Raw genomic sequence first — 24606 nt, 5'->3', positions numbered from 1 at the left:
TGGGCTCCTTACACTTTGTCCTGCCCTTATTTTCATTGCCCTCCTCATTTCAGGGACATCTTAAGTAGTGATCATGACTTTCCTCATCTCAGGCCATATGCTCGCTGCTCAGCTCCTCCTTAAGGGAGACAGTCTTTTGTACCTTCTACAACCTGTGATGTCTGATTATCTGTTCAAAAAGCAAAGGTCTGTGCAGGTGCTGCTTACCATTTACCCTTCGCTAAGTCCCGCCTCTCGAACGCACACCGACCAATCATCGCGGAGCGTCTGCCAGCTCTCACCAGGATCCGACTATCCGGCTCTGCTCTCATGCAATCTTTAAAGGTTTTCTTAATTTTCAGGCTGGTTTTGTGGATTTGAAGCTAACCTTGCTGACCTGCAATCCTTTGACATACCACACGAACAAAGTGGACATATAACCCCCCCCCCCAAAAAACAGTTTTCAACGAGATGAGAATCTGGTTGATCTTCCCCATCTTCCTTTTTTTCTCATCTGAATCCTGTCTGAGATGAGAGCCCTCCTCCAACCCAACACCAATAAGAACCCGGTCCGCTCCTCTCAGTCACCTCCCCCTCCCTTCCCTCTCCCTCCTGGTCTCTTCAACGGTCCTCCTCTCCGGTGGTCCTTCGGTTTCGGAGTCAGCATCACTCACTCTCCGACCTACAGCACAGGACTACGCTCGGCCCGTCAGAGGAACATGTGGCTTCAGAAACTGGTACGGTAAGAGCCCACGTCCGCATGTTGTAGCTGCAGGTCGCTTCACAACATAGACATCGCCGTGCGTAAATCCGCGCGTAATTGCGCATTTAACGGTGTGTTTAGAGAATTTGCATAATTCATTGCAGCCGAAAGAGCATTTCCTTGTCTTTCTAGATTTTCCTCCCCCGGAATACCCCCCATCTCCCCTCTTCCCTTCCCGTTCCTAAGCATTTGCACAACAATTGTAGAGTCGTCAATCAATCAATCAAAGGCGATAGTTATGCGGATGCGGGTGGTCCCTATTCTCTTTGAACCAAGCACCCAACCGGTCATGACAGGTCATCGAGAAAAGCATGACCTGTGTTACATCAATTCCAAGGAAGCAAGACCTGCATGAATCTGTGTTTGGTTTTAATTCTTCACAAACCTTTGAAAAATAAAGTTGAGAATACATTTTGGAGCCACACATCTATATAGCAAGCTAGGATAGAAAGACAACACATTTGAAATTACTTTTGCAGTAAACTGACAAAATGCAACATTGCATATTAATAGCCAGGACTACCTGACATGTTTTGGTAATAAGGTTTTAATAGAATAGAATAGACTTCATGCTTTTGATCAGCCTATGCAGCAGTGATGTACATGGTTGTTCTGAAGTTTGATGTGTTGTTGTCTCAGTTTGTTTGGATCCTGTCCGTCCTGTGTGGCACCAGCGTGTGTTCAGGATTTGTCTACGACCGGCCCAAGCGCTCAGGAGAGGACAGGACGTCAGCCAGGACCGAGTGTGAGTACTGCTGGTCTTGTTACTGAGAACATCTTTGAACCCTGAGCTGGCAATCCTTCACACAATTGAGGTGGCCTTGAAAAAGGCCCTGATCCCCTCCCACCTTCAGGGTGGCTGTTCTGTAACTGCCCATGACCGCTGACCTCCTTGTGGATGGTTGTAAAAGAAAAGGTTCCTACAATCAGTTCAGTAAGTATCAAGTGGGAACCAGTCTTTTTTCCTTCTGTCCTGATTTCATTTCAGCAGAAAGAGTATTATCTTTAAAATTTCATATCATGATTATCCTACCCAAAATAATAACAATTCACGATATTATCATCAAAAAATCCTTAAAACTCTTAAAATAGCTGTTAAACAAACTGAACATTTAGTTAAGAAACTTTTTGTGAACATCCTTTTGAGTAAAGGACAGTGATAATAAATCATAAGGTTTCCCTGCATTAATGAGGGATAAATACATAATTTCACTTCTTTACCATGACAACGAGCTAGACAGCTTTTTCAGGTCACTCATGAAGGTATCCGTGATTATCCCAATAATGGAAATTCACCACAATCAACTCATTGCGAGGTTGCATGTGTCTGACCTGTGAGGAGTTGAACAGAACAGCGATTTGCCTTCACGGAGTGTAACATTTTAATCATTTTTAAAGCTCTAAATAAGGCAAAGATTAGAAAAGGTATGAAATGTAAGCAGAATTTGGTGTTTTTCCTGTTTCCAACCCTGGTTTATCTTCTGAAAGCATCATCTTGTCACCCTTTGAGTCCTTTATAGGAATGCCGCAACAAAAGATCATATCATTATTGATTCATTTTTTAATTGAATCATTGATGGATCATTTCATCTTTGAAAGAGTCCAAGATGACAACTTCATATGACTCATTTTGTTCGACCAACAGCCCAAAAAACTTACTGTCACATAAGATAAATGTGAAGTGGTGCTGCTTTTTTACATCAACGTTATTGGGTTGTTGTCTGTTGTAATAGTAAAGTAATATGAAGATGTCATATTGGCCTCTAAATTGTGACATCTTTCACAATTTTCTGACCTTTTCTGTGCTAAAAGATTAATTGACCAATGCATCGATTAATCAATAATGAAAATGATCGTTGGGTGCACCCCCACATCACCACACGACAAGTATTGTGTGGTTTCCTGCTGTCAAACAAACGAGAACAATGCAAAGGTGCATTGAGCTCATGTGAAAGCGTCTCAGAACGGTCCAGTGAAGCAAACCACAGGAAAAGTCACCCGCATTAATGTATCTTGGCCAGCTGTTCGCAGGACAGAGAGCAGAGGAGATATCGCACCCTATGTGAGCTTCAAGTGCAATCAGTCACCCCAATGTCAACTGGAGTGACACGTCCAGCCCTTCTCCAAGATCTTCCCTCTAATGAGCAACATGCAATTAGAGGAGGACTAACTTTCCACAGCAGCGTCTGCAGCTCCAGAGGAATGTCTCCTGCTCGGTTTATTTACTGGGTTATTTTCTATAAGAAGTGTCTGCCAGCGCATATGAAATAAGTGAGCAGAGTACGGTGTTGGTGGTTGTGGTGGGGGGGGAGGGGGGGTTACAACGGATCACTGTGAGCCTGCGAGGTTGGGATTGGGCAGCCTCTGTGTGTGTGTGTGTGTGTGTGTGTGTGTGTGTGTGTGTGTGTGTGTGTGTGTGTGTGTGTGTGTGTGTGTGTGTTTTTAGGAGTAGGAGGAGAGAGAGAGTGTGTTTGTGTTGCTCTACCTTGAGTCAATATTAAGAAAGCATTGGAGCTCATTTTCTGCTTCAGATTCTCCGAGTTAGCGGTTTGCTTCACTTTGCCATAGATTGTCATAGCAACCGGCAGCGGCTGCAGTCCAGTCTGCAGTTTTGTCGCTGTATATTTTTTGCTACTTTTTTGTTTAAGAAGAATTTACTCTTCTTCAAAGTGGCATTCTTTGTGCACTGAAGGATTTCGGTTATCTTGCCTTCACCTGAAGTTGTTTGCAGTTTAATTGCAGTCCATCAATTCATCATGAAACTTTAGAACCTGGGTAAACAGGTTCTGTCCTTTTTTTTCATTATAAAATAACAAATTCAACGTAATTTTCCAAAACACAGCATACTCTTCCATCTCTCGAACTCCACGGATAAAGCCGTAGTCATTCTACATATCACAGTTCTGGATCATCATCTGTCAGAACCCGAACACTTTGTTACATGAAGAAGGTAAAAAATACAAACGTACCTCGGCTTGTCCTCAGTGGAAAACGTCTGCCTTTTGTCACAGAACATATTTCAACACGTCACGGTAGGAAAAGCACAGGTGCAAAGAATGAATGGAATCGTGGCCAAATTGAATTTAGCTGCTTGAGTTTCAGGGTCCTGTTGTTGCTCATGTGAGTCTGCCTCGCTGTCACCGCGGCTTACTGGCGCTGAATGTTGATGTTGTAATTAGTAACACCTGTGCTTTTCCCACTTTGATTGAGAGTGAAAACTCATGTTAACTTTAAATATATATATATCAAGGTCTGTGTTCTAGTTCATCCCAGAGCTGTCAACATTGTAGTTCATGTATTCTGTTATTTCACACATGCCTGACTTTGTTACTAATATTGCCGACTATCTGCTGAGTTTGCATTTTCAACATTATAAGCCCCACTGAGTGAAATATCCTAGTTTGGGTAGATGGTGGTCCCGGATCAAGGCTGTGATGACCTTCACTAATCTACAACTGAATGCATCACATCTAAAATGATCATTAAACAACAACGACATACATGTAATCAACTGAACTGTATGTTATTTAATCTATTTCTTTGGGCTCAATTAAGAAATGTAAAAAGGCCTGAACCCTTTTCTTGGAGGATATTTTGTGAATCTTCCACTGAAGGCGTAATGTGTTGTACTTCTCCAGACAAACCAGCCAGCATTTGATTCTCCAAGGCGTCTGCATATCGATCTAGCGTCACTTTTGCATGTCATGTCAGTCACAGCGTGTCAATATATGCTTGTTTGTGTCTTTTCAAAATAAGCTTCCGTCTTCACAAGACGTCACGTTTAGGCAACAGAGTTAGCTTTACTCACGTGACTAGCGACATTCACGTTACGACTGACGTGACAAAATGTCAACGTTTGCTATTAGTTTCACACGGGGCTCTAACTCTCCTAGATGGAAGTCCTGTGATTATTTGAAACTCCATTTTTAGAGTTGTCAAAAGAAAGACTTTCACTCTCAGTTTAAAGGACCATATCGGTCTAATTCGGAATCCTCTCCATGAGCAAAAAATTCTTTAACATATTTTCTGTGCAAATTCACGAGGTCTAACTTTCAGCCAATCTTTTATATCCTTTATACTTTGGTTCCGCCTTCTGAGCTGTCAATCACAACAGAGCCCAGAGAATGTTATTATGCCTGGAAAGTTTCTTACAAGAACGGAATTTCAAACTGGAATTTGACCTAGGAGGAGGATTTTAATGACGAGGTGAGTTTTCGCTTATCATGACAAACATTTTCAGGTACATTTTGAAATTTTGTCATCAAAAAAACAATTTAAATATCACATAAACATGGTCAAGTTTTATTTAAGCCAGGATGCCGACGCTGTCGATGGATAATGACATGTAGCAACTCTGGTATGGTCCTTTAAGTTTGAATCCACACTCATGGAGCCATGACAACATAATATGTGCTCTGGTAGCCTGAGGAAAGGAGACAGTTTTCACCTTTGACCTGTAGTCCACACTCGCTGCGATGGAGTCTTATAGCGAAGAGGATATTGATGCCAGACCACTGTCTGAGTCTACACTGCTGCGCCAACTAGCTGGGCAACATAAACACACACACACACACACAGGAACACACAAAGAACTCCCGTTGACTTCCTCTGGTTTTCTCTGTGGACAAGAAGCATGTTGTTAGAAATGTAGCATTAAGTTCACTCCCTCTCAGATCTCCAGGATGTCTTCAGTTAAGCCAGGGGGGTCCCACAATGTGGGTCGGACCTCAGTGGACAAGAGCATTATTGTGTTCGGGGGAACCTGTGCACATAGTGAGGTAGATTACCATAGTTTGAGTCCCAGGAGAGGATTTGAAGTTTAGTAACTGCAGAGGTCAGCACACACTCTACAGACCTTTTGTCACAGTTATTACAAGTTATTATGAAAAATAACATGAATGGCTCAGTTTTCCAATCAAATGTATTGCTCTTGACAAAGTAGTTTGTTCTTATTATACAGTATTTATGACTGTAGGTCATTACAGGTTTATAGGCATTTGAACAGTGCAGCCATTCATTCATTCTTTGCACAATATGCAGTATTTTGTTATTGCCCCCAGTGGCCAAATGCCAAAATCTCCTCCCAGTCCACTGTTTTGTTTTTGTTGTTGTTGTTTTTTGTGAAAGGTTTTGACATGTGTGGGCACCACTGTCTGGGGGCTTTAACAAAATCAAGGGTTGATGTTTAAAGTCACAGTACCTTTTAGTCAAAACATCATCCACACACTTCTGAGTACGACGGAGTGAATGAGAGTCGGGGAAGAGGCATTTTGGCAGAATGATATCCAAACACACCCACAATGTCCTTATTAGCAACATTTCAACCAACTTCAGGTCTTTTGTCAAACACCAAGGAAATAAGATACATACAGCATGATGTTCATTTTGTAAATGTTGGTCCGTTTAGTGTCAAACAGACAATAAAGCGGGGGAAGCTTTAGGGCTTGGCTTCCTCCGTCTGTTTTATTTTTTAATACTCAAATCCGCATTTTATCTTTTCATTTCTTTGTTCCATTTCAGCACTCCACTCTACTCTTTCTGCTGTGTTTCAGCAGATGGGTTGTGATGTGACACCACAGCCCACAGCAGGAAATCCAGATGACATAATAGTGTTAATCTGTGTTTCTCTCATCAGCTCGCTCTGCGGCTCAGTACGTGCCAACCTCCGGCTCCTGCAGGAACAGGTGCTTTGAGCTGGTTGAGTTGGAGCCACCAAACTGTCGCTGTGACAACCTGTGTAAGACCTACCACGGCTGCTGCTCTGACTTTGACCAGCTCTGCCTCAGGACAGGTACTCAGTCATCCTCCCCGCTTATCTTCTGATTGTTTTTTTTCTTTCTACGTAGCTTTTTAACCCATCTGTCATAGAGGAGCAACATGAAACTAGACTTTTTGACACATTAAACGTTGTCTCTGTCTATTATGCACTTTGCTATTTTGAGCATGTGTCTCAATAATTAAAAAGAAAAGGCTTTTTGACTAAAACTCATCGTTGAGTTTTAAAGTAGAGAGAAACTGTGCTGTGATTTGAAAATCATAAATGACTCCCAGCTTTTTGGCAGCGTGTTTGGTATCAGAGGAAAAGGACTCTCGATTGTGCCGGTCGGGTCAGAGAGGCCAAATAAAACAGCTGGAGGAAATCTTTAGACATCTGGCATTTAATATCCATCAGGTGCTCAGGATTTTTATTTTTTCAAACAAAATGGAAAAGCCGTGAAATGTGAGTTTGATGTGTTACTGTGACTCTTCTCTTTGTGTGTATATGAGAGAGGAAGCAAAGTATTCTCTTCATTTAAAGTATTATTCCACTTTTCATAATGATTTTTTGTGTAACTAAGTTTATCTACTCAAGTTCTCTACATAGTGAGAACAGTCTAAAGCTCCAGACTCTCTTCTTGATGACATCACAGGTTAGAGACTCACCTCTCTGGTTTCTGGCTCTGAGGGAGAGTAACTCATGTTCACAGATATTGAGTGAACCTGGAAATAACATGTTGAACTCCTTCGTTAAAGTGGTGTGTTCCCCTTTAAGTAAATGATGTGAATACTTCCTCCCCCACGGCTTTCTTTGACGATGGAACTTTGCAGTGTTGCTATTTAGCCAGACTCTGATTACTTTGTAGCAAAACAATGTTTTAATGTTTTTCATCTTTTTCCTCTTATCTGTCGTGCTATTTATCAAACTAGATAGTTTTGATGTATTCCTAATTTTGGAGATATCAGCGTAGAGATGTAATATAGTGTAATTATATTATATAATATAATGGGACTATATGTCACTCTTATAACTGCAATGTCCCTTTCCAGAAACACTACGGGCAAGCAAATATGCATTTTTGATTTCGGGGTGAACTGTCCCTTTAATAATATTCCATGAAGGAATGATTTCCCATCAGCTTCAATCAGTTTAAATGATTGTTCTCATTAGATATCTGAGGTATCATTCCGAAGCCTGATTGGCCAGCTGTGGGCTTCCATTTAGTCACATGGGCTGGAAATGAGCCTCAACTGGTTCCTTCTTGTTATGTAAACGTGACTTGTTTGTTGCTACGGTCCACGTATTGCCTTCCTCTTAGCATTTCCCCGCTGCTGCTTCCAGTGTCAGTGGTCTGATTTGCTGCCCTCTCCTTCAGCCTGGTGGTCTTTGGTTTACCACTGCCTTGCAGCTGTAATCCCCGCTGGGCCTGAAAAAGATCCAGCTCTGACTCTCATCTGGGTTTCTCATCTTCACCATTTGGCCAGAATCTATGCAGCGTTGTCCATGTTTGTCCCCAAACCGAGTGCTGAGGGCTCAGTTTTCACTTCTCAGTTCATGTGGTTTCAGCACTAGATTAGTTGCTTATATCAAGGTTTCAGAGTGTGCTGTTTGTGTTCCCCGCTGCAGACGGGGGTTACGAGTGCAGTAAAGATCGGTGCGGAGAGACCCGGAATGAACAACATGCCTGCCACTGTTCTGATGACTGTCTGGCTAGAGGAGACTGCTGTACCAACTACAAGACACTGTGCAAAGGTTTGCAACTTTAAATACACTAAACGTGATTGTACATAACGATATCGCAGCCTCGATTAGAGGTTTTCAGTTTTGCTGAGCAAACTTTTTTATTAAGGTTCCTCTCTTAAATAAAAGCGGAGACTTATCCAAAGTGTTCCTCCGAGCATTGTCAGTTGTTTTAATGGATTTTTTACTTTAAACGTATTAAAAACGCCTGATTATGAACATTTAGATGCTAAATGCTTTGCTTATTTCTCTTTAATACAAGTATGATCAAATGCTGCCTGTCCTCCTTAACAAGCTGCTTTATATCAGTGCGTTTGCACACATTTACGTAACCAAAACTACAGTCAGCGTCAAGCAAACAAGAATCCTGGGTCAGGCAGGGACAGGATCAGATCAGCTGAACATGTGCTTGTTTGTAGGAGTCAGACACATTATCACTGTGAGGAGGAGCTCTGCTCTGTCTGTCCTTTCACTGCGCTGTTAGTCTGCTCAGAAACACGGTAAAAAAAAAAAAGCAGCTCAGAGCATTCCTGATACACCTGTAAAAATTATTTTCTATAATACAAAAGAATGCATTAGAACATCTGGACTTTGATATTTGCTACGTTCAGCTCGTGTTGTTCATACACCACTTTGCCCCTCAGACCCTCCTCTGATCATCTTCTTTCAGGGGACACTTCCTGGCTGCAGGATGAGTGTGAGGAGATCAAGACATCTGAATGTCCTGCTGGGTGCGTTTACGTCCGTGGAGGAGAATGAAGCGATCGGTCAATGTTCATGTTAAAGCTTCCTTTCAAATATATGTAGCCTATACGTATGTCACATATCTGAATGATTTCACTTACAAAAGTTTGATTTCCTATAACACCATATTTGTTTTTCTTCCTCTGACATGCGTGTGTGTGCAGGTTTGTGCGCCCGCCCCTCATCATGCTGTCAGTGGACGGATTTAGAGCTTCTTACGTGAAGAGAGGAAACGCCGTCATCCCAAACATCGAGAAACTGAGTAAGTCCTGGATTAGCTGTGAGACCTCTACGTTCTGTCCTTGACAGGGACGTGTTGACTTATGGAGCCATGAGCATTAACAGAAAATCAGCAACTGATGTGGTTCTACTCATGGGTGTCTGCGTTGCTAATCTAGGAGTTTCCTTTTGCTCTGTTTTTCTTTTCAGGAACATGTGGAACCCATGCTCCATACATGAGGCCTGTTTACCCCTCAAAAACCTTCCCAAACCTCTACTCACTGGCTACGGTATGACAATAAGCAGGTTGTCTGTTTTTGTTATGTAATAAAAGTCTGCCTTCAGACTTTAGAGGTGTTAAGTTAGCCTGAGATGTACCTTAAAATCGACTGCTACCGTTAAGCGCAATCCGTCCAAATTAGCATGTTTGCTAATTTGTATATCAGCTTTGTATCACGCTTGCCACACCGCTAATGTATCAATGGAACGGAACAACTGTAATAACGTTAAGAAATGGCAACCCCCCTTAGTGGACTCTCTTTTGTAATGCAGAACAATGGTACATAAAGTCAATGATTTCTTTTGGTTTCACGCAGGACACGAACAGCTGTCTCCTGGGTGAAAGTCATGCGTTGAAAGAATTTGCTCCACTTGCTTGAATGTCTAAACTGTCTAAACAGTATAAGATGTGTATCTGAAAACATTTGAGGTGTGAGAAAGGCAAGTGGAATAATAAGCAGTGATTGACTTCAGAGACTCCTCAGTGGTTGAATCAAACAAAAAGTGAATTTTGACTAAAGGTACTAACCATAGTTTTTAATATTTTATAGGCAATACAGAGAAAAAAAAGACCAATCAATTACAGTTAAATGACGAATATTATTGGCCTGGACGTAATCTCAGTTTGATGGTTCTCAGGGTCTCTACCCAGAATCCCATGGGATCATCGGCAACTCCATGCATGACCCGGTGTTTGATGCCACCTTCACCCTGAGAAGCCGAGAGAAACTCAGCCATCGGTGGTGGGGAGGACAGCCAGTAAGTGTGGACTCTTCTCTCTGTAGCCTTTCTTTTTACCATCTGTGGTTCATCAACACTTTGACTGCATTTTATATGTTCTTTTGGTTCTTTTTGCGTTTGACGATAAATAACTTTTGTGTATGACTTTGAACGTCGGTGTTTTTGACAGGTCACAGATCAGAGGCCAACAAAAGCAGGAACAACTTTTCTTTTCAAGCCAGCTACAGGACGAATGGCAGGACTCAGATCTAACAAAACAAGTCTGATAGGCTTTAATATTCGATGATTAATAACAGATGTTAATATGAAAGCTGGCTTGGGATTTCCTCCACTTCTGAGAAGACTGAAGCTTTTGACATTAAATAGTTTGGAACTCTTCAGGGCTCTGTTTTTTGGAGTTACTTAAAGCGTAAACCTGCGTGAGGATTACAATATTGAGTCAGGATGCATTGCTAATTAACAAGGCTTTAACAGAAGTAAGTTGGCCTGTATCCACATAGTGAGATACTCATCTCACAGCAGTGTACTGTATTGTATTGTACACCATGACCTTGGTTTTCCTGCCCTCACGTTGCTGTTGGTGTAACGCTCCATTATCCTCCCCAACTCTATCAGACCAATAAACTAATAAGACTGTGCTGTTCCTCTCCTAGATCTGGATCACAGCACTCAAACAGGGAGTGAAGGCTGCCACATTCTTCTGGCCTGTGTAAGTCCACATTTGCAGCTCTCAGTCACAAAATCATTTCCTGAAAGCGATTCCCAATCTTGCCCTTTCAGTTTTCCACATCAGCTAAAGCACAATCTTTCATTTCCATTTTCTTTTTAATACTTTTGTGGTATTTTTTTCCTTTATTAATACACCGGTCATTACAACTGGGTGGCCATTATCAAATGACTTATAATGACATAATATTTTATATGGAAGAAGAATAAAGGTAACATTTCAGTATATGCACTATTGCTAGTAGTTTGATTTATTCTCAAAATATGTTTATTCTTGAAATTTCATATTTATTTATTTATTTATTTTTTAAATATATATGATTTTTTATTTCTTTTTATTACTTTTTTTCTCCTGGCACGAGGATTTAATATTCTCAACATTACAACTTTATTCTTAGAGTGCAAAATACATTTTCTTTAAAATATATATATATAAAATCTTCCTCACTGATTCAACTTTTGAGTTAAGTTCAACTTTTATCAACATTTTGACTTTATTCTTGAAATGCAATCTAAATTAAAATCTTCCTCCTCATTTTCTCCTCTTATGCCTGGCCCTGATACGCTATCGTAGTTCTGGAAAAGTTGCCTTTGGCATTTTTATATTTGTTCATGTTGCCTGGTAAGTGAATCAGGGATTGTAAACACAACTCACAGGGAGTCAGATGTTCAGCTTGTTCAGTTCACTGAATGCACTCTCTGTTGTCATCTATGTACTCCGCTACCAGGTAAGAACACATTATTAAATTGCGAGAAATGAGCACTCTGACCTATTAATACTGGAAGCTTTACAGCCACACGTCATTTCTGCCAATCAGATGGCAACATCACCTATAAAACCTAATGTTATGGGGAGGTTTCCTGTTGGTTTGGGTCATGTACTCACCAATAATTGAAGATTCCTTGTTCAGGTTACCGACACCTGAGTTCGTATCACCTGACCCCATATGGCATTCTTCTCATCTACCCTTAAAGACCATGCATTGTTTTAAGACTGCAAATGATTTGGCGCTGAAAGTCCTCGAAGGAAACGTCCTGAGAACATGTTTGTTCATGTTCCTGCTGCGTACTCATGCCCTGGCACCAAACCTATAGCCTGTGAGGAACACAAAGGAGCCCACATTTATCGGTACAGAGAAGGCTTTGATGGAGCGGGCGGCAGATCCCCGCAGAGGGCTGTTTTTACAGCAATTTGTGCAAATGGCCCTGTTTACACTACCCAGGATTCCTCTGTGAACTGGGGTCGCAGACGTGCTGCTCTGTAGAACCAGAGGGCCAATGCCAGGGTTACAGTGCTTTTTTTTTTTTTTTTGCACTTGGTACTGACAGAAGTTTGCGAGAAGAATAAAGCGATACACATGACATGATTTAGTGTTATAGTGCCACTGTGGGATTGGCATGCTAATGGAGACCAGTGATGATTGCTAAATGATTGGCTGACTGGTTGAAGGTCTGTGTTGGGTTCAGCTTTCTGGGAGGTCCCCCCCCCCCCCCCCCCCTCTAAACCACAGGAAGAGGATGGAAGGAAGGGAGAAGAATAGGGAGATGGAGGGTGCATAAACCAAGAGGAGGGGAAATGCTGTTAAAGTGTGAACATAGACGAAAGCGCAGAAAGGGATCAAACATGGAGAGAGAGAAGCCTGCTGTCAACCCCCCCTCGCCTCATACATCAAGCCCCATTCAGGGCCTCAGTCCTGGGCTTGATGGTTGACAGCTGTGGACTGTCAGCCAGCAGCGTGGTTGGTGGCCTCATCACAACACAGGCAGCCTTTTGACTTTCACACACTTTAAACAGTGAGAGCGCTTGAAATGTGCTCTGCTTTATGAGCAACACTTTGGAGTTTAATGGTTCATCAGGAATCAAAGTGTGTTAGTGTAACCCCGTCTTTGGCTTGTTTGTCAGTGTTTCTTCACCAACATTACCCTTCATTGTGTGTGTTTTTTTGTTCCAGCTCGATCCCTCTGGAGAGGCGGATACTGACCATGCTTCAGTGGCTCCACCTCCCCGAAGGAGAGAGGTGAAATCAGTTTCTCATATTTCCACACTTGTGTTTCACTTTTATGTTTTTCTCCAGATTTATTTTTGCAGCCACGACAGCAAGAGTGGGAAATAACATTTCACCGTATCTCATTGTTTTTTTATAAAGTGCTCTAATGTAACTCCTGACGTTCAGAATGAAAATATAAAGAGTTAATTTGCTCACTAAAAGTTATTTGAACTTAAAATACTCAAATAAAAATGGAATCAACGCAGAAATATAAGGTTACGCTAAGTTAGGTGAAAGCTTAACATTAATGTTGTGCAAATATTCCAGCTAGTGGTGGACCAGTAGCTCCTCCTTTTACCCTGCCAAGCCTCGTTGCTATTCCACATCTGATTGTGTTTGCCATGTAATTCCATGACTTCCCCCTTTACTGATGGAGATCACACTCAGCACTTTTCCCTCGTTCCAAAAAGGAACAGACCTAATAAAAATGTAATCAAATAACCCCTGTAGCTATAATTTTATTGCATATTTTTGTTATTTTTGTAATCACAATTACATGTAATCTATTATCACCCAACCCTGCCCATCGACATCTGAAATGTGACAATCTTTTATCTTCATTTATTATTTTATGGTCTCTTAATGTCACATCTTAATCTGATAAGTTACTACTAAGTATGCAAATGAAAATGTCAAATGCATGTATTGGAGTAAAAACTACGACCATTTCCTTTTAAATGTAGTGGAATAGAAGTATAAAGAACAATATAACGCACATTTTAATTAAGTACAAACACCTCAAAATGGCAGTATTTTATTAAATTGACTAAATCCCCTCTGCTGCAGTTGATGCTCTGTAAAGCAGCAGTTTTTATGGATCATCACTGTCCCCATGTCCATCTTGTTTCAGGCCCTACGTTTACGCCATGCACTCTGAACAACCAGACACATACGGACACAAAATGGGGCCCATGAGTGCAGAAGTGAGTAGTTTATCTGTGCTTCATGGCGAGATGTGGGTTTGCATGGAAAGGTGCACATATAACTTATTGTGTATCATCAACACACACACATGCAGTGGATTCTCACTGACTTTCTGTGTTTCAGTTGAACAACCCTCTGAGGACGATTGACAGAATCATCGGCCAACTGATGAATGGACTTAAACAGATGAAACTGCACCGCTGTGTCAACATCATCCTGGTGGGCGATCATGGTACAGACCCACACACACACACACACACACACACACACACACACAGACACACACACACACACACACACACACACACACACACACACACACACACACACACACACACACACAGGCAAAAAAAAAAGGAGCATTGCCGATTCAGTTCAGCATAGGTTTGACCAGCCCGTCCCTCTCCTGTGTCTCCTCTCAGGGATGGAAGAGGCCCACTGTGATCGCACCGAGTTCCTCAGCAACTACATGACCAACGTTGATGACATCATCCTCGTCCCCGGGTCTCTAGGCAGAATACGCTCGCGATACCCCAACAATCCTAAATGTGAGAAGAGGAAAGCTCATTATACCGAATTTTTGCTGAGATATGCCATTCTCTTATTTATGTTTTGATTCTTGGAAAGAAAACATCCAAAATACAAATTTAGATGTGTACTATTATTATGTGTGTAGATTAAGAAATATAATCGTCTGAATTTAAGTGATCAACTGGTCATTTCATGGTGATATTTATGAGTTAAACCTTATTTTAATGTCTACTCACCTGTAGTAGAATTTTACAATATGTTTCTTTCAAGGCAGTTTTCTCAAATTTAGTTTTTTGTGACACATGAAGCCTCTGATGTGAACACTGGCAGCGTGCAACGTACCTACAGTGGCTACCGATCAGCGGTACAACACGGCCATGTTTCCGCTTGTTCTTGGAAAATAGACACTTGTGTCTGCATTCATTTGTCCCAATAACCTGCTTCTCAGCACCAGCTGGAGTTCATTAAGTTAAATGTTTATGGGAATACTGAACAGTATGTTGCTTTGTTGTACTTTACAGCAGTTTTCAATGTTCTTTTTTTCCCCAGATGACCCCAAGGCTGTTGTTGCAAATCTAACAGTAAGTATTAGGCTTGCATGGAAAATACCAGAAATTTAAATAAAAAATATATATATAATAGTAATAATGTCCTAACATACATACAGCTCAAAGTGCTTTACAAGAGAAACACATCAGTAACACAAGTATTAAAAACCAGAGACACAAGGAGTGAAAACGTAGTGTTTCCCCTCTCATTTGCTTCTGTATGATCAAAATAGCAACGCTTGTTTCTTTGTTCCAGTGTAAGAAGGCCGACCAGCACTTTAAGCCCTACCTGAAGCAGCACCTGCCTAAGAGACTGCACTACGCCAACAACCGACGCATTGAAGAGATTCACCTGCTGGTGGAGAGGAAGTGGCACGTTGCCAGGTACGACACCACCAACGCTGCAATGTTTCATCTACTGACCCCTTCACTAAATCCTGCCCTCAAAAGCAGACCGGCCAATCACAGAGTAGCATTGGCCAGGTCTGACCAGGTTCCGACAACTATTCATAGACTTTCATGTAATCGCTTCAGATTTTCTTCACCTTCAGGCCCAACATGCATGTATAAGATGAGTCAGACCAGGCTGAAGTACATTAAAGAAAGTCTTTAATAGTGAGTAATCTAATTGATGTGTGATTGGAACCTTTGTCATAAAGTCCACAGATTAGTTCTTATTGATTTCCCATAATAACCCCTCTGATTTCACTCTCTTCTGAGAGTCATAACAGGACACACACACACACACTTACAGCAGGAGTCAGTGACTTACTCTCTGCAATGAGCATAAATACATGACCATACATCCTGCAAATCAGGGGAAGAGTGCTCCTTATAAGTTGACATGTTGCCCCCTTCATGCTATTTTTTTTTTCCAATGATGATGAGTTCTCCAGAAGTTCCACCAAATTTAGATTTAATTTGTTGTTGGAAGTGCACTAATGTTCTGTGCAGTCGGGTGTCGATACGTGGCGTTTCCAGCCCACCCATCAGCGAAGCCGTTTAACTGCACATCTTGCTTTAATTACAACCACATTTTTATGTTAACGTGAGCTGCTATCAACGCATCATTAACACGTGTACTGCTGAAAACTTCTCAGATGTGCTTTTTTTTTTTAAAAAAAGGGCAGCTGCTGAAAGGTGAATGACGGGCTTAAATGAACTCTGACAGGCGTTTGATGTAGAGCAGTAAAAACTCTTACTGCAGTGATTCAGTGACTAAGTAAACCATGAAGTCATCGTGACTAAAAGTGAAAACAAACCATCTTGGCTCGCAGCGGTCTGTGTGTGTGTGTGTGTGTGTGTGTGTGTGTGTGTGTGTGTGTGTGTGTGTGTGTGTGTGTGTGTGTGTGTGTGTGTGTGTGTGTGTGTGTGTGTGTGTGTGTGTGTGTGTGTGTGTTCATATGAGTAACAGCCTCCTTGCATGGAGCTGTCATGTTTTTTGGCTAGTGAATCATGGCAGAGCTACATTCTGTCTGTCGCACACACACACACACACACACACACACACACACACACCTACACACACACACACACACACACACACACACACACACACACACACACACACACACACACACACACACACACACACGTATGCAGAGCTGCTAAATGAAAGAGATCTTTGAGGTTTGCACAGACGCTTTAATCGTTGGCACCGGAGCTTTGAGCAGAGTGTCGGAGCGTTTACACTCTCTGTCACACACACACACACACACACACATATACTGTCCATAAGTCAATGTCCATATAAATCCCAAACCAATTAACTGCTCACTAAATTTGCTCGTCTCATTTCCCTGTTAGCTCGTCATTTACATTTTTAACATGCTTGTGGCTTCACCCCCTGGACACACACACACACACACACACACACACACACACACTCAAATATTAAGGTATACAACTGGCAGTAGTGTTTTAATGGACACTTAGTAAAAAGTGGCTGTTTTTCAATTAGAGGACCTTGGCTTGGGTTGTGTGAAGGAGTGCTTGTCCTGGGCTGAAGTAGCTGAATACTGACTTCAGTCCAACTGTTAATATCATGCTTTTAAACTTGTGTGCACACAGCATCGGGACACCTTCGAGGTAAATTGTAGTAATTTGTGAAACCCTTGTTGATTGGTTTGACTTGTGGCCCACGAGGAGATCACTTTGGAGTCAGTCAGACTTGTTTTGTACTGTTTCTTACTCTTCTTCCATCTCTTTTAAGGTCACTTTGACTCCAGATTTCTGCCACGTTAAAAAACACTGGAAACTTAGAGACAGAACCAGAGTCTGTATATAAGAAGTGGATGTTGTCACCCTGTAGTCACACATCTGTGTGTGGGCTACAGTTTTGAAGTTTGGATTTTGGATTTTGGCTGTCGCCGTCTCGGTTTTGGCTGTCGTTTTGCTTTTTGCAACCAGAAGTGACATAAGACGATGAATAAGTACATGAATGGGCACATTTATTTTGCAGTTAATTCAGAGCAGTTGACAAGGTTTTTGCTCATTCACTCATGCACTCACAGCCACACCGATGGCAGCGAACGACCACGCAGGGTTGTGACGCTTCAAACATGGAGAGGAGGAGGTGGGGGTCGAGCTGCCGACCCTGTGATCAGTGTGTGACTCAACCGAATACTGATCTACGATTTATTCTATTCATCACAGGAAAGTTCCTGAAGGGCGGAGACCCTGTGGCTTTGCTGGTGACCATGGATACGACAATAAGATCAACAGCATGCAGGTACCCATCATAATCTACAATGGCACCAAGGAGTCATCCGGCTGGATTTTCATATACAGTGCAGCAACATAGATTATATCTAGATTTTACACACTATTCTAATCAATGACACTGGTTTAAAGGCTATAGTACACAAGTATTAGGTCTTAAATCTGAAATAATGAGAGAAAAATACGGGAGAGTCTGGTTTAACAAGCAGCAAATCATGTCCCGTTTGTTGTAATTAGAATTAAAACACGTTTTGGTTAGTTAAAGCCTACTCAAACCTTGTTGGTTATGTTAGCAGTCCTGCCACAAATTGAACAATGATGTTGTTTAATTAAACCATCAATCACTCAGCCTCGCCAACATTTTTCGCCCATCCTCATCTGGTCACCCTAACACTAACTGTTGTTATTTACTGTTAGAAATCAATTGACTTGTGCCATCAACTTTCATTTTCAGACTATTTTCTTGGGGTATGGACCTACATTTAAATTCAAGACTAAAGTTCCAGCCTTTGAAAACATTGAGCTTTATAATGTCATGTGTGGTAAGGCATATTTTTGTGTTTTTTTGTGTCAATGTGCATATTTTTGATTCTAGTCATCTAAGAAAATGTGTTTCAATTAATATATGAGTTTACTAGTTCAACATAAGTGGTGATATATGTGTAATGGAAGTGATTTCTCCCACTCTTAGATCTTCTGGGTCTGAGACCGGCTCCCAATAATGGCACCCATGGCAGTCTGAACCACCTGCTGAGAAGCCCCTCCTTCAGGCCCACCATGCCAGAGGAGGTTTCCAGGCCAGCGGCCTCTGGTCTAGTTCCTGCAGGAACGGATGACCTGGGCTGCAGCTGCGAAGACAAGGTCAGCCATGATGATCATTGGCAGGCCTGGCTCGGCTTCCTGCACACCGCTGAAAGGAATACTAGATTTAAGGAGATTGGCTTGTCTGTCTATCTCACTAAATTTAGTAATAACAATGAAACCAAACTCATCCTGCTCTTTATCGGCACAAAAACGGTGTCAATAATTAATTAAGTGAATTATATCACTTTAATGTGATTATAATGTTGAAAGGAGAATTTTTGGCATCTATGTACGTTTTTTAGATGGTTTTAGCGAAGATCCCAAACATGGCACAGCATGTGACCGAATACAGATGTTGTCTTTTTTGAGTTTTCAAAAAGCACTTTTCTGTTTTGCCTTTGAAGTGCAGTTAAAAGTTGTCTTTTCACACAGCAGCCTTTAAAAAGCATCATCTGTATGGGCCAATCACCCATGGTTAACTAATGATGTGTGCGTAAGTGAATGAGCCTGTTTGACTTGAAAACATGTATCTAAGTACTTGATTTCTTTGTTGTTTCTTCGGCCGCGGTAACGCTTGTCTTTTTAGTGCGACTTTGATCACCCGACGATGCCTGAACACGCTAACTGTCAAGTCTGTACAATCCCAGATCGGATCTTGCTCGCATTGGGATCTGATCAGCCAGACCAGATCTCAGTGTGTCTATCAGAACTCTGTTACTAACTCTTCCTCAGTAAAATACGTCGGCTAATACTGCAGGAAGGAAGAATAGGGAACTTTTGTTGTGAAGAATTTATAGGAAATGAAACGTGTTTACCCCGTTTTACAGCCACGCAACATATTTGATCAATAACTATCTGATCAGGAAGGTCGCACCGAGGTGTGGAAACAGCTGAGTTCCTGGAGCATTTGATCACAAAAGTCGCATTGAAAAGACAACAGTAACCATAGCCTTCTATTCAGCTTCCTTAAAACTTATATACCCTTGTTGAACCTTTGCTTTCTGCTGCAGAGCTGGAATCAATTCACGTTCAAGTCATGTCATCTCTATATTTGACGCCCTTCTGGGTCCAGACGTCTGTATTTCTGAGCTCTGCTCCCCGAATGGCTTGGATTGGACGTGATTGAGAGCCAGACGTTTCTCTGCAGTGTTTCACTTCATCTATATGCTGTGTTTGTGATTCCCATGAAGATCTCTGGCAAGAGATTGTTTCAATCTCCGATCTTTTTGCAGTTGCGTGTAAAAAGTAGGGGCCAGAGAGGTTTGAAAGTGACCCTTGTACGAGGCTATAACCTGGAGTCACTCTGGCTCTGTCTCTTACAGAACAAAGTGGAGGAGCTAAACCAGCGACTGAGGCAAGCTATTGATGGTCAGTCTTCCATGATGTTACTGAAAATGTCTTTTTAATGGTATATCAGCCTTTGAGGATGAAGGAACTCAAAAGCATAACTTAAATGAACACTTGCTCACAGTGTCTTTCGAAACAGAGCCATGTAGCCTCACTAAATCTAGCTGTACATTCTTCTAGTAAATTCAGTCTTTTATAGTAAATAATCCACCATGTCCCAAGTAAACCTGCATATCATGATCCAATGCATACAAAGATGCATCATGCTGTTCTGGACTTTGGCTCTCACATGTTGCTGTTCACACCTCTGCTGTGTCCGTCCCTCCTCCCTCCTCCCTCCTCAGACAGCAGGAACTTGCCGTACGGCCGACCGGCTGTTCTCTTCCGTACCAAATACTCCATCCTCCACCACAGCGATTACATCAGCGGCTACAGCGAGGCTCTGTCCATGCCTCTCTGGACATCATACGCTGTCAGCAGACAGGTAATCCTGTGCTCTTTGCCCTGGTGGATGTGATGTAGTGAAAACAAATCGTTTACACTGGAACTCAGTTGACCTGTGTGTGTGTGTGTGTGTGTGTGTGTGTGTGTGTGTGTGTGTGTGTGTGTGTGTGTGTGTGTGTGTGTGTGTGTGTGTGTGTGTGTGTGTGTGTGTGTGTGTGTGTGTGCTCCTCCAGGTAGAAGTGTCCCCTCTGCCTGAAGCTCTATCTAACTGTGTGAGACCTGATACCAGAGTCCCTCCAGCCTACAGTCAATCTTGTACCAACTACAGAGCAGACAAACAGATCACCTTCGGCTTCCTGTACCCCCCACGTGAGTTTAAGTCTTTTTTTATTTTTTATTCCGCAACACCGGCGACACCCCTGGCCAGAGGAATTATGTCTGTCTGTCCAGTTCTCATTAATGTGACATATCAAGAACAAATTTCTTCAAATTTGTGACCTCACAAGTCATGTTTTTGGCCAGAACTCAATAATTCAATAATGCATGAGCTAATTTGACACAAATGTCTGACAGGATAAAATTAGATTATGAACAGACATGGATGCAAACTGCAACTTGACGGGTTGATGGAGCCACAGAGGCAATCATTCTAGTTATTCATTATATTGTTGTTTCTTTCTTGACAGAATTGTCCTCAAACATAGACAAAAAATATGATGCCATCCTCATCACCAACACCGTTCCCATGTATCCTGCATTCAAGAGTAAGTGATTCTTCAAGATATCTGCAGTCCCCGTCTGAAACCTTGTTGTGATTTTGACAGATTTCCCTGCAGAAAAATCAAACCGAATGAGCTCCGATGGATTCACTGATATATTGACACCTTTCTGTATCTGCTATCACCTCCCTTTGACTCGTTGCTCCCGCTCTCTTCCCTCTCAGGAATATGGAGTTACTTCCAGAGAGCGCTGGTGAAGAAATACGCCACTGAGAGAAACGGAGTGAATGTGCTCGTTGGGCCCATATTTGACTACGACTACGATGGTGTGAGGGACTCCGCTGAGAAGATAAAAGAGTAGGAACATTCATTGTACTCCACTAACCCTAACCCTAACACTTGTGATTAACCTTAAATATACCTACAAACACAACAATTAAGTCTTTGTTGGCCCTTTATTGCAGGTATGTCAGTGGGATGATACCCATCCCCACACACTTCTTTGTGGTGCTGACCAGCTGCTTAGACTTCACCCAGGCTGCAGACTCGTGCAGCGGCCCACTCAGCAGCGCCGCCTTCATCCTGCCACACAGAGGCAGCAACGACGAGACCTGCAACGTAAGGAACTTTTCTTTAATTACATTCTCGCACTCATATGCACACAGCAGAAATGGTACAAGTTTAGGACCTTTGGATTTACAGAAACATGTTTCTAGTTTCTTATCGTAGAATATAGTCATTACATCATTTAGGAATCCTAAATTAGGATGACTAGACAAAATTACTGTTGTTAGGTCTGTATGGTAACGACAATGAATCTGGGAACATGAATACCAATGATTGAAATGCTACTCAAACTTTCCTGGACCATGTATAAGTGGGTATTATTGTTGTCATGTTCCTGGAATCAATATCAAAGGATAGCACAGTCAGAGTTTAGGAATTGCTTCTGTAGGATAGAATGTTTCCTATCTTTGGAACATAAGATGGGACAGTTTCTCCATCCGCCCAGTCTCCAGCTCCTCATCTCACTCTCATGACGATGTGAAGACTGTTCCTTCACAACCAAATGTCTTGAGGTCCTAAGAGGACCAATGCTAATGCTTCGGTGCTCCTCACCTCCACGCAGAGCTCAGAGGAGGAGTCTCGCTGGGTGGAGGACCTGATGAAGATGCACACAGCTCGAGTCCGAGATGTCGAGATCCTGACGGGCATGGACTTGTACCGCAGAACCACCCGGAGCTACCCTGAAATCCTCTCGCTCAAGACCTTCATGCACACCTACGAGAGCGAGATCTGATGTCTGCTGGCTCTGTTGACAGTAATGTTGCTGATTCTTTTTTTTCTTTTTTTTAAAACCGTGGTGGATGTATGTGGTACAAGGCAGAGGTGTGATCATCTCTGTTACACTGACCTACACCAGCTTTAGCTCTGGCTGGGTGCTAAGGCTGCCGTATGCAGCGTCCATGCTGTGGCCCTTTCACTGGGCATTTGGTTTAATCTCATTCATTTCATCCATCTGTTAAGCTTGAACGTCACTGAGGCAGAGCTGCTAGCTGTGGTGCTCCAAAGGTAAAGCTCTGTGCTACTGTTTCATGGTTGACACTCAAATTCAATGACAAAATATGAAAGCCAAATCTATAAATATGAGTATATATTCATATAAATATACTGTTTATGCTAACTTTACGGCCAAAATGATAATAAACTGATGAGATAGTCGGAGGCTTACTGGTTAGTGAGTTGACCTCAAGCTGAGATTGTCAGAATATAAAGAGGCAATTTAAAATTGAAATTGGTAGTTTATTAACACATAACGTGCCCAGTAATTTTGTTAGCCTTCATCGGTTCTCTGAGATTTCTGAGTTTCTCTCTGATTCACCGCATGATTTAGCAGAAGGTTTTTCTCTCCAGCAGTAAAGCCACATCATCCTGTTAGATGGGCTGAACAGGCCCCAGTTTAACGACCACCATCCTCTGGGCATCGTACATTTACACTTTCCTGTTCCTATCTAGCATAGCGGACACATGGGAGCCCCGAGGCCGAGTTACATTTACGTTAGGGCATTTAGCAGAAACTTTTATCCAAAGCGATTTACAATAACATTTGTTGGAAGACAACCAACAATAATCCTACACTGAAATGTATCAGACACCAGCTCTTCTGTTTTGAGGCAATTTGATTAAACACAGCTTCATTTACAAAAATCCATCATGGTAGCAAAATATAAACTGAAATAATGTGTGTTACAGTGAGTATTTTGATGAGTATGATAATACAGGGCTGCTCTGTTTGTTTTGCACATCAAGTCATTACAAAAAAAAACCTCCACACACAATGAACCAGGGATGTTCAGGGCCCTTGGGGGTCAAAAACAGTTTGTATAGGTAATAAATATTCCATGTGTCAAAAACTATGGCATGTTTTAAAATGGTAAAACAATCTTTAATTGCACTACAAAGCCATGAAGAGAATGACTCCCAGACAAAACCAGCACCTCAGTATCAAAACAGGATTGTTTAACATGATCAGTTTGCTATAAATCACATGGATCCACTCTGTTCACTCATTTCACTATATCTGCATTGAACAGTTTCTCATTATGTTCAGTGGAGAAATTGAATGCAATGTTGTTTGTATGCGTGTGTGTGTGTGTGTGTGTGTGTGTGTGTGTGTGTGTGTGTGTGTGTGTGTGTGTGTGTGTGTGTGTGTGTGTGTGTGTGTACGTGTGTGTACAGTGTGTATATGTTGAATTCAAGATATTTTCTGTTTGTGTTGTGTTGACTTTTTCTTCTGTGCACAATAATAATGTTGATGATGATGATGATGATGATGATGATGATGATGACGTGTTTCCTGAAACCTTTACCACCTGTGAGACCTATTTATGCTTTATGTAAATTTCTTCACATTAAACGAGTGTTTTTACTAAATGAAGTGTGGCTCGTATTAAATCTAGTCCAGCTGCAGACACAGTATGTCCCTCTAGCCAGGTGGCTACTGCCACCACGTGGACAATCACTGGTAGTTCATGTTGCTAAAGTAAAACAAAACAAAACAAAACCAAACTCAAAACTTGTCACACAACAATGAAATCAGAGCTTGGGTAAACAATAAAAAGATATGTTAATAATAGAAGAAGATGGCCGTTCCTCAACCTAAAACATGTCTCCGGAGTAAAGCACGTCACCACCATTCAGACCCTTGGTTACAGTGACCCTGAGGTCATCATGGGCCTTCCAATGGATGAGGCTGTAGATATGTGGACTCTCAGCCAGCACCTCTATCCCTTCAGGTGTGCATATGAAGTCATTTGGGTCGTCGTGCAGATGCAGAGTCAGCCTGATGATCACAGACATATATAGAGGCAGTTTTTTCGCTTGCTCCTGAGTGATGTTGGGACTCTGAAACTGAGATAATTTGGTTGTGATATGACACTATAAATAAAATATAATTGAATGTGCAGCAAACTTCAAACAAACTGCTCATTAAAGCCAGGGCCACATTTAAAATATATATATTTATTTTATTATTATTAATTATTATTTTTTTACAAAAACCTATAAAACA

General features: G+C 41.8%; 1 protein-coding gene across 3 annotated transcripts; it reads left to right on the top strand.

The window, feature by feature from the left end:
- The first annotated feature begins 635 nt into the window (after nt 1-635).
- On the top strand, nt 636-23957 carry enpp2 (ectonucleotide pyrophosphatase/phosphodiesterase 2). 3 transcript variants are annotated; one of them, XM_084027077.1, is made up of 25 exons: nt 636-716; nt 1382-1487; nt 6378-6533; nt 8127-8252; nt 8911-8971; nt 9149-9246; nt 9414-9493; nt 10122-10241; nt 10877-10932; nt 12902-12967; nt 13848-13920; nt 14045-14153; nt 14344-14469; nt 15002-15033; nt 15257-15384; nt 17656-17731; nt 18176-18263; nt 18413-18582; nt 19848-19893; nt 20217-20356; nt 20550-20685; nt 21003-21080; nt 21260-21392; nt 21500-21653; nt 22165-23957. In XM_084027077.1, the coding sequence occupies exons 1-25, from the start codon at nt 699-701 to the stop codon at nt 22333-22335; spliced, it is 2547 nt and encodes an 848-aa protein (XP_083883203.1). In that variant the 5' UTR covers nt 636-698; the 3' UTR covers nt 22336-23957. The 3 variants fall into 3 exon arrangements, with proteins under 3 accessions (XP_083883203.1, XP_083883202.1, XP_083883204.1); XM_084027076.1 differs by having other exon boundaries at nt 19758-19893; XM_084027078.1 differs by lacking the exon at nt 6378-6533 and having other exon boundaries at nt 19758-19893.
- Nucleotides 23958-24606: the final 649 nt, after the last annotated feature.

This window comes from Eutrigla gurnardus (assembly GCF_963514095.1).
Source record: "Eutrigla gurnardus genome assembly, chromosome: 14".
In the NCBI taxonomy this organism is placed as follows: domain Eukaryota; kingdom Metazoa; phylum Chordata; class Actinopteri; order Perciformes; family Triglidae; genus Eutrigla; species Eutrigla gurnardus.
This window is presented reverse-complemented; position numbering and strand designations above follow the sequence as displayed.

What these genes read in the sequence shown, in the direction of transcription:
- enpp2 (XM_084027076.1), top strand. An exon ending in AGGAAGTGGCACGTTGCCAG is followed by an intron (nt 15,385 to 17,655) that starts GTACGACACCAC and finishes TATTCATCACAG; the next exon opens with GAAAGTTCCTGAAGGGCGGA. An exon ending in CGGCTTCCTGTACCCCCCAC is followed by an intron (nt 20,686 to 21,002) that starts GTGAGTTTAAGT and finishes CTTTCTTGACAG; the next exon opens with AATTGTCCTCAAACATAGAC.